At 32.5% G+C, this 11,088-nt stretch overlaps 2 protein-coding genes across 2 annotated transcripts; both read right to left on the minus strand.

The window, feature by feature from the left end:
- Positions 1-44: 44 nt before the first annotated feature.
- On the minus strand, positions 45-3,504 carry LOC143902863 (uncharacterized). The gene is made up of 5 exons (XM_077416045.1): positions 3,040-3,504; positions 2,433-2,561; positions 2,342-2,358; positions 1,668-2,257; positions 45-1,542 (listed from the first exon to the last, which is right to left on the minus strand). The coding sequence occupies exons 1-5, from the start codon at positions 3,190-3,192 to the stop codon at positions 1,532-1,534; spliced, it is 900 nt and encodes a 299-aa protein (XP_077272171.1). The 5' UTR covers positions 3,193-3,504; the 3' UTR covers positions 45-1,531.
- Positions 3,505-5,104: 1,600 nt separating this feature from the next.
- On the minus strand, positions 5,105-11,081 carry LOC143902862 (stromal interaction molecule 1-like). Its single transcript, XM_077416043.1, has 4 exons — positions 10,566-11,081; positions 10,301-10,470; positions 5,587-5,770; positions 5,105-5,333 (listed from the first exon to the last, which is right to left on the minus strand). Exons 1-3 carry the CDS (start codon positions 10,594-10,596, stop codon positions 5,600-5,602), a joined length of 372 nt encoding a protein of 123 aa, XP_077272169.1. The 5' UTR covers positions 10,597-11,081; the 3' UTR covers positions 5,105-5,333; positions 5,587-5,599.
- Between the last annotated feature and the right edge of the window lie 7 nt (positions 11,082-11,088).

The following is an 11,088-nucleotide window of genomic DNA, read 5'->3' on the forward strand; positions in this document are numbered from 1 at the left end:
AAAAAGTATTACATTATTTTATTTTAAAGAATGATGCATCATCATCGATTTGCTATCATAATATTTACGCTTAGCTAATAGATTTCGTTTGTTTTTAAATTTTAGTTTTAAGGTAGCAAATTTTTTAAATAATTTTTGACGCAAATTATGACAATTATTAAGAATATGATCTGCTGGAACAGAATTAAATTTATCAAGTAAAAATTCATTTAAATTTACTCTCTGCATGATGTTAAAATAGGGACTATAATGTCTGTATATATTTTCTAATTTTAAGAATACCTCAAATGTTAGTTTATTAATGAAGTATAACGTATTTTTCTTATAACATTTAAGTGTCACAAATCTAGAAAATTCCAATTTTAATGATTTTTTTGACCCAACAGATTGTATGCAATTACAACATGTAGTACATGTTTTCTCAACGGACTTTAAACAGTATCCTGCTATGCTATATAAACTGTTCTTTTCTTTACTATTTAATTCTATTACTGTATTGTTATTAAAAGGGGGAATGTCATTTGTAATTGTAGCTGAAGCATTAGAAGTAAAGGAAATATCAGCTGATACATTATCCTTTTCACCACTTTTTGATAAGTATTCTAAAAAGTCAGAAATATATTCGTCTTCATTTTCATCATAATCATAATTTCCTGCTACTATTGGTCTCATATACATTGATATAGCAATTAGTTTCAAATTGTTTTTAAACTGTAAACAATTTGGAATTACATTTTTTTGACGTATAACTGAAAATAGGTTTTCCATACAATCCTGTGTCAGACGTCCAGTTAACACAAATTTAAAATTACGATCTTTTAAAAGATATTCTACAAGATTAATGATTGATGTCGTGGATAATATAATTCCTCTTTGAACAGGTTTAAATGTTTCTTTCTGACCGATTTTTATGTTATTAAAGAGATCAATAACTTCGTATAAAAATTTAATGTTATCTTTGTATATTTCTTCATTTTTTAAACCTAATGCTTTATTACAATTTCTTGAAGTCATTAACGAGAACCATCTAGAGATAGTTTTGACAAACCAAGCAGTAGCAAGAAATTCTGGCTTAGAATTTTCATCTGCCAGAAATTCAAATGAACTACTGACATCTGTTGAAAACACGTTTTTTGCTTTATTCACCCGCATTTTACTAAAAGTATTAGTACTTTCAATATCATCTATACGTAATCTTGGCGTTAAAAGTAATTCTGAATCTTTTTGAGATTCAAGTAAATCATTAAAATGTGCAATTTCAACCCTGTTCGATGGCAAGTTATATTTTATTACAAATTCTTGGGGCAAGATAAAAAATTTGTTGTTAATTAATGCTTGTTTTAAATTTTTCAACAGATGTGCAATATCCGCAATAAAATATAAAAATCTACTAGAATTAGATGGATGTGGTATATAATTTCTTAGATTAGAATATCGCCCTACGTTTATTCCACAAGCTTTCCATAGTCTCTGATTTCCAGGACCCATGTCGCAGGTTACATAATTAATATGTAAACCAATATTCTCAGCTTTATTTATGATCTGAAAAATGATATCTTTTAAAATTTCTCCATCAAATGAATCACCTGTAAAATAGTAACCTACAACATGCTTCCATCGACGAGCTGTACCTACAATCATAAATGTTAAAGCATGCGTTGCTGTACCTTTCTGATTTGGATATGTTATGTTTCCAAGCATTGTTTTTGTTGATGAGTCGTAAATATTTTTCGGTGTTATGCTCATTTCATCCATAACTAATCCGCACTCTTTGTCATTATCTTGTAAACGAGACGCTTTCAATTTTAAAAAGTCAAACATTTCATTTGAGATGCCACTTTCAAATTTTAAGTTTTCTAACTTTCGTCGTAATGTACGCAAAGATGGTAATGGCATTCCTTGTAGGATAAGCTCTTCATAACCGGTGGTTCCACAAGTAAATTGTAATTTGAGAGCACGTTGAATGGTCTCATTTGACCAATTTTTGATACGCTTTTTGGTAAATAGAGTCCGAATTTGATCATTAGTTAGCATCTCCTTTAACATTTGCCTATACTTATTATTATTAATCATATTTTTTAATTTTTTATTTGTATTTCTCAAAATCTTATTTTCTTTACGTAAATAAATTAAGTTTTGTACAGTTTTTTTATTAATTTTACAACACTTGTGATTTTCAATTTCTTTCTCTTCAAAAATTTTATTTATCACAAACTGTATTGCTTGTAGATGCATTGAGAGATTCATTTGTAGTAATCTGAAATAAATTAAAGTATACATTAAGAAAAATTAAAATATATATGTCATTTTTTATTATTACATTTCATTATCTCACACCTACTTCTTGTTCACTTTGATCTTGATTTTGAACATCATGAATAATATGCTCTCTCTCTACTAGGTTTTCTGTAGGTTTCTGTAAGTTCTCTCTATGTATAGATTCTTGAAAGGATACTCTTTTTGTTATAAAAAAAACCGAAAATGGTTGGTACAGCGTGTGGTTTCAATTTTCTTTTATTATCAATTCTGTTCGGCTCCCACATTTCAGGAGCAAAATGCACCTATAAAAAGAGGTTAATAAAATATAACTATCAAAGAATAAATAACTTTATTTTATAAATAATGTTTAATATTTTAGTTTAATATGCCATTAAAAATAAACAGATTATATTAAAGTACAAAAACATGCTTCTCATTCATAGAAAACAATATTATATTTTAATACAAAATCATGCTTCTCATTCATAGAAAACAAGATTATATTTTAATAAAAAACCATGCTTCTCATTCATAGAAAACAAGAATAGAAAGCAATAAAAGAATAGCAAGATTAATGTTAATGTTTAAGTATTTAAATTAAAAGTAATGTAACTTGATTTCATGTACTTTTATATATACATAACCTGTATTTTATGGCTTTCCTTTTTTATAAAAATATTAATTTAATGGTATATACTATTTCTTTATACATTTTTTAATTAAATGATAAAATATTTAAAATAAACTATTATAAATTAAATAAATAAAAAAATAATTTACCTCGCACAAGTAAGAACTATTTGTTGGCGTCCAATTTGGACGATCCATATTTTTAACCCATTGCTCTCGACGATGCTTATCTCTTGGGAATATCTTCATAATATAGCCCTTTGCAGAGCTATTGTTACAAAATTCTGCGGCACATCCACCCATTATTACAATTTACTCTACTTGACCCAGTACACGCAGTATAAGCAGGTTAGGAGGCATTAACGAAGAGAGTGAGGTAGCACATATCTCTCTCTCTCAGGATTTTGCAGAAAAATGTCGGACAACCTAACTTAACCTTCTGATGTCCAGACTCTGATTAGAGGGTCTCTACTGAGATATGGCCGCGGTAGCTGGCATTTATGGCATTTCGGACGAACGACACATCAGATACTCCGATCATCGGCAACGTGACCAAGTGTGAGTTTTAGGAAAGGTATAACAAGCGTTTTTTTTTTTTCGAGGGGGGAAGGAAAAAGGTTTCTGTGAGAGAGGAATCTGCGAGTGAAAGTATCTTTCATAAAAATTTCATAAAGATTAAAGAGTAGTGTCTATAAGTGGTTACAAAGAGAATAGCTGTCAATGAAATTTAACATTCTTCCTTACAAATATTTTCATGTTGTTGAATTTGTTTCATTAATTAAAGGTTTGTTTCATTAATTAATGTGCACTGAGTTCGCACCAGTTCTGGCAGTAAAAAACGCTATATAAAGAGTCTTTAGAAAAATTCAGGCGTACCTCGAGTGAACGTGGATGAGAGAAATGGAGATTTTTCTTTCAATAACCAGAGGCTTATAGGGATTGTAAGGGTTAACTTGTACGGGCGTACCCGAACGGGGAATTATAAATATAGGCACCCCTTTGGCGCACCCTCACCTCGACTACGTCAACGTGGAACGGGCGAGTACCGCGTTTAAGAATTCATCTCGCGCCGGGAAGAAAACTTCTGCCGTTGTTACACCGTGCGGACGTCATTTGCGCGCTTTACCTTAAAGACCGCAACAAATATAGCCGCCGTTATAAATATATATGAAACTCATATCTCGCGCACAGTTCTCGCTCTGTACTTCACTGGGAAAACTCGGAAAACGGGTATAAAAGATTGTTACAACCGACCAGAGGGTCAATGTGGACATTTATTATAACTGTAATCTGCATTCTTAACGTTTGACATTTTATTGCGTAAATATTTCCCGAGATAATATTTAAAACAATTATGGAATTAGGTAATATGGGATGTGAAAATAATAAATATAAAGAGAACAAGGGACCGTTTTGATATACGATCGGTTTAGATGATAAAGCCATTTATATTTATGGCCTGAACTGGATCTTCGTAGTCTAATAAAATTTCTGTACACAAATTTCCAAGATACATAAATTTCCAACCTAATAAGTAAATTGCGCACCGATTCTTTGTCGGACTTAAAACACAGTTTTCATTGGAACATTAAAAATTCTCTATCTCCTAATTTATTTAATATCGATTTAATTATTTAATGCTAAGCATTTAAATTATTGAAGAATTTATTGCGAAAAATATTTATGTATTTCGAAATACGTAGAAATTTTATTAGGCTTAGACCAAGACCCAGTTCAGACGTAAATGGCTTTATCTTCTAGAGTGAAAAAAAATTGTTTATTTGACTAAAAATTTTACATTTTAAGCAATAAAAGAATCGGAATTATTGTTATCTATTATAATATAATTATAAATAGTATTATATAATTATTATTATTACATAAATACGTAATAATTATGTGTGTGTGTGTGTGTGTGTGTGTGTGTGTGTGTGTGTGTGTGTGTGTGTGTGTGTGTGTGTGTGTGGGTGGGTGTGGGTGTGGGTGTGTGTGGGTGTGGGTGGGTGTGGGTGTGGGTGTGTGTGTGTGTGTGTGCGTGCGTGCGTGCGTGCGTGCGTGCGTGCGTGTGTGTGTGTGTGTGTGTGTGTGTGTGTGTGTGTGTGTGTGTGTGTGTGTGTGTGTGTGTGTGTGTGGTGTGTGTGTGTAATAATGAATATTATATATATATTATATATATATATATATATATATATATATATATATATTTAAGCTTATATTATATATATATTTAAGTAAGAAAGCTAAATGGCGCGCGCGCAGCGCGCACTTGTGATGTTCTAGTTATTTAAAAAACCACAAGCTTATCTTTCATATGATTTTTTAAATAATCCTTTTAAGAATAGACCTTGGTCTCGTGAGAATCCTTCGGAGAATTTAAGCAATATAACTATTGCGTCAGGAATGTGTAAGTAGTTGCATCGCAAGCTGCGCTTTCCGAACATGTGCTGCAATTAAAAATATTTTGCTAAAGCAATTTACTTCATAATTTATTATTTTATAAGTCGTAATGTAAAATATGTAATGAACATATATAAAATCTTTCAATTACTTAATAAATAAAAATATATAATATTAAGTTTCGTAAGAAAAAATTTAAAAATTTGTTAAAAATCTAAACATTGTACTGGAAACGAAGTCGAGATATGAAACTTGAAGATTACAGTGCCATCATGGATAAGAATATTGAACATTACTCACCGAAATTATTAGGTTAGTATTCCGTGTGCTCCCTTCTTAAGTGTACTTTTAAATAATCGTGTCTCTTATATATTTTTCCGCAATATTGGCACTGAAAACTCTTGCTCTCGTGAACATGTCTTCTATGACGATAAAAATTAGATTTGTGCCTGTATGTCTTCAAACATTTCGGACATGTAAATGTCTGAAATCAAAATAAAAATCAAGAGACACGGTAGCGTTTCGCGCCAAGTATATTTGTTCTAAGATCCATACTTTTGTAAAGAAAAGTATATCATTTTATATTATAAAATATAAGTAATATTATAAAACATACATAAAATTTCTATTGTGTTAAAATATATGTTATTGATATTATTGCAGGTAAAATGTAAAATCAAAATTTACGAATTATTATCAAAATATAAAAGAATTAAATATGCTTGTAGAAATGTATATCAAAATGCAAGCCAGGCACGCCAAATTTTTATGCTTTATATGCCGGTAATTTATTGTTCTCTCATAGAGAAAGCTTTGTCTTTGTGAAAAAAATTTTTTCTTAGTGCCGGTGCCAATGTGTTCAGAATTATCCAAAACGTCAAAAAATTACATTTTTTTTTAAATGTCTGTATGTGTCTGTCCGTGGGTAACGCTTGGTCGAGGATCGTGTTTGTTTAAAATGCTTAATTTAATTTTCGTATTTTTTTTAGATATTGGGCTGTTTTTTTTTTTTTTTTTTTAATTGATAGAATATCATTTAAGGAAGGTTGTTATTGAATTTGGCGATGATTGGTGCACGGGTCCATTTTTTATGAAATTTTGAATTTTTTGAGTAATGTTCCTTTTTGCTCTTTTTTTTTTATTACGTGAGGGAAATCTTCCACTGACGGAGCCCCAAGAGGTCTTCCGGTGGCAACCAGTCACGGGCCGAAACCCGATCGGGGAGCGCCACCTTCCCTCCTCGGGACAGCCGCCAGCCCCTTTGCGGGGAAGACCCCCCGTCCCCCGGGCGGGGCAGGGGAGTGCCGGATTCTACGGGCGCGCGCCCCGATTTCGGGGGATGCGGCGAGGAGGCCGAAGCCCCCACCCGCTTGCCCCCAGGGAGCGCACGGCCCATAGCCTACCGGCTAAAACCCTCACGAGTGACCCTACACTGCGCCGTTTGGGGGGGGGGGGGAGTCGGGAAAACGCACTGATCACATACGTACTCCCCCCCACTTCCTTTTTGCTCTGCCTTCTCCAATTATTTCGAGATATTGGCATAAATTTTTATACAAAATGAATATCATTGATTCTCTTTCGAATGCCGTTGACTGTTTTTCAATATCTTTAAAATTGCCTGACTTCCCTTTAAGTAGTAGATTTGCTCTTAAACTTAAAAACGCTGTTTCTCCGTATTTTTAAGGTACAATTGAAAAAGAAAAAAGTACTAACGAGTTTAAACGTTCCTCTTTTGAATGCCCCGTTGGGCGTTTTCTGATATTAAAAAAAAACGGCTTAGTTCCTTGTTAAAGGGTTACGCTTAAACTGAAAAACGCTGTATCTCCGAACCTTTTGAGGGACAAACGAAAAAGAAAGAAGTATAAACGGGTAAAAACAATTCTCTTTCGAATGCCGTTGGCCGTTTTCCGAAGTGTTGTAAATGGCTTAGTTCCCTGTAGAAGGGTTACGCTAAAACTGAAAAACTGTATTTCCGAACTCTTTGAGGTACAAACGAAAAGGAAAGTAATTCAAACGAGTACAAACGATTCTCTTTGTACTGCCGTTAAATGATACTCTATCAATTAAAAAAAAATTCAGCCCGTTATCTCAAATAGATGATGTAGAATATAAATCTTTTCGAATTGACTGTTAAATTAAATGATACTCTATCAATTTAAAAAAAAAAAACAAAAAAAAAAAAAAAAAAAAAAAAACAGTCCAATATCTCAATATTTGCGGAAGTTAGAGCAACCACGGACATCAAACACACACACACACACACACACACACACACACACACACACACACACACGCGCGCGCGCTTACACACACGCACACGCACACGCACACACACACGCATGCACGCGCGCGCGCACACACACACACACACACACACACACACATACGGACATTTTTTTAAGGCGATATTTCGACGTTTTACAACAATCTGAACATATATTGGCAGAAAATATTCAAAAACCAATCCCTTCGTTGGTTTCTTCTACCTCTATTTCATATATAATTTTTTTAAATTTGGTTGACTACACCCAACTTAAACGCAATCGAAGGTTCATATACGAAATTCACGAAAACAAAGCTTCCTCTATATGAGGAAGCAAAAAATATATATGAAATAGGGGTAGAAAAAATCAAAGAAAAGGTCGTTTTTGAGTTTTCGATGCTAATATGTTCAGTGTTCTAAAACGTCGAAATATTGCATTAAAAAGAAATGTCCGGAAGTATGTGTGTGTGTGTATGTACACAGATTTGATGTTGTGGTTGCTCTAACTTCCGCAAATATTGAGATATCGGGCTGTTTTTTTTTTTTTTTAATCGATGGAGTATCATTCAAGGGAGGTTGGTATTAAATTTGGCGATGATCGATAAAAAGGTTCTTTTTTAAAAAAAAATTGAATTTTTTTAGAAATGTGTGGTTGCTCTAACTTTTGTAAATTTTGAAATATTGCGCTATTTCTAATTTTATTATATTCTTTATTTAGAGATACCAATATTTGAAACATCGATCTATTTCTAATTCTATTATATTTTTCAGTTTTTTCTACCCCTATTTCATATATTAAAGAATATATAAAATAGGGGTAGAAAAGACTGAAGAATATAATAATTTTAAACGAGCTATTTTATCGTGCTAATTAATCCGATTTGCCTCGGTCTACCCTATACATTTTTTAGGCAGAAATTGATAACCCTTTCACTAATTTTTGCCAAATTCAAAAGAACCTCCCTTTAATGATACATATAAGATTATATGTAATATTTGTACACTTTTTAGGCAAAAATTGGTAACCCCCTCACCGATCATTGCCAAATTCAACACCAATTTATCTTTAATGATACTCTAGCTATAAAAAAAAGTGTGCAAGTAGAAACTTGCACATTGCTTCCTCATAGTTTTTAAATGTGCAAGTAGAAACTTGTACATTGCTTCCTCATAGTTTTTAAGTGTGCAAGTAGAAACTAGCACATTGCTTCCTCATAGTTTTTAAATGCGCAAGTAGAAACTTGTACATTGCTTCCTCATAGTTTTTAAGTGTGCAAGTGGAAACTTGTGTGTACATTGCTTTCTCATTGTTTTTAAGTGAGCAAGTAAAAACTTGCAAGGAAGCAATGTGGAAGTTTCTACTTGCACACTTTTTTATGTATAATCATTAGTAGATCATTAGTATTAATTTGGCTTTCTCATAGAAGAAGCTTTATGAGCGAAATGAAATGTTGATTAAGCAACATGCAAATTTATAATTGGCATATTTGAAAATTGTGAGAAAGTAATGTTCAAATTTATAATTTGTACACTTAAACATTATAAGGAAGCAATAGGCAAGTTTCTACTTGCACACTTAAAAACTATGAGGAAGCAATGTGCAAGTTTCTACTTGTGCACTTTTCTTATTGTGATAATCTTTATTGCGACTAATATTTTTTATACTATTACAAGTTTTTTATTTCTACTTTAAAATAATTTTTTAAATATATATAATAATTACTTTTATTAATAAAATTAAGAAATAAAAAATTTTTTTAATTAGCTTAATTGTCTGTATTTTCCCAATATTAGAGATATCGGTCTGGTTTTAATTCTATTATATTCTTCAGTCTTTTTTCTACCCCTATCTATATGTATATATCATTCTTTAAAATTTGGTTAATTAGACCAAAACTTTATAAGGCTTCTATATATGTACGGTTTCTCCGAAATTTCAAACGTCTGTAACTCAAGAACTGATTAACCAAATCTTAAAAAATTTTATATGAAATATAGGGATAGAAAAGATTGAAAAATATAATAAAATTAAAAATAGACCGATATATCAAATATTGAGAAAGTTACAGCTTAAAACATATTTTTCTGAAAAATGAAAACTCCCCTAAAATCCATACCGTTTGATGAATGTTAAAAAAATTAGAGAAAAACATACTTTCTATGATACTCTATTTGTGTGCAAAATTTCAGCCCGTTATCTAAAAAATTGTAGAAGTAAATGCATGTACAAAAATCCGTACACACACACGCGCACACGCACGCACGCACGCACGCACGGTTCTTTTTACAAGCGGACTCTGTTAAAGCGGAGCGCGAGACCGACCGTGACTCTTTACGCGACGCGACGGGTTGCGAGTACTCGAGATGTTGAGATCTCATATAACGAGTGAACGGATCAAAGTTCTAAAAGTAGGCTTGATCGATAGCTTGTGGTTCGAATTGGGGGGGGGGGGGAGTATCTCTTATAACATTTTCCGCTACGTTCCCTACGAGCGGAGATATTGCGACGTAAAGTCAAAAATGTGAAATTTTATTATTAAGATACTTCTACGTCGACTTTCAATCAAGCTCTCAACCAATCAGAGGACTCAGAGAAATGTAACTTTCACTTTTTCGACACTGGCATCGCCCGACACAGTTCTTTCTGCAATTGATTATACGTACGGGAATCTTAATAAAGTTTTCTAGTTAATGATATCCATTTTTAATTTCGTTAGGATCACGTTTCGATATATCTTTAAAAGAAGTTACCTGCAACGTTTCCAGTGCGAGTTCTGCATTGTGCAAACTTTCCATGTCCATCATCATTCTATGAAGATGCTTTTGTGAATTTTTCTTTTGTTGATATGCATACCAGCAACCAATAAGTGCTCCAAATAATAACGTAACCAATACCAAATCTTTGACATTGTGTCCAGCATCTGTTACGTATTGCGTATAGTTTTAGATGAAATATAGATATAGATATAAAGATATATAGATCCGCGCGACTCTAGAGCACAATATTAAATCTTACCTTTGGGGGGTCCAAAAAGAACAACATCCATTGCCTTTAGAGCAATTTTTTGTTTGTGGATAGGTTAGATATACAGTACTACCAATATCAATATTTGAAATAAATTAAAATTGTTTTAAAATTGCGTATGAAAGAGAATGGTCATGTGAGCAATAAAAAAGTTCAGAGGTGTTTAATATTATTTAATTTTAGAAAGCTCAATAAATATGCGCTTAAGGAACGTACGCTGCGAATATCATTCGCCGCGGACTAAATTACAATATAATTCGACAATAAATAACATTGGTATAATCCGTAGCGAGTACATTCAAGGATCTTGTACGTGTTCTAAGAGTAATCGCATATATCTGGCAAAATCGCCAAGATTACTTTTATAAAGTTAATTACTAGAGGAAGGATATAGCAACGTGTCGCGGTACAAACGTATACCTCTCTTTATGAGCCTGTAGTCTACAATGTCTACATTTGCCAAAGGGGTACGCCGACGCATTCGCGAATATTGTTCCTCGATCAAACGAGTAGT

This window comes from Temnothorax americanus, unplaced genomic scaffold (assembly GCF_048541705.1).
Source record: "Temnothorax americanus isolate GAGA-0224 unplaced genomic scaffold, ASM4854170v1 Scaffold404, whole genome shotgun sequence".
In the NCBI taxonomy this organism is placed as follows: Eukaryota; Metazoa; Arthropoda; class Insecta; order Hymenoptera; family Formicidae; genus Temnothorax; species Temnothorax americanus.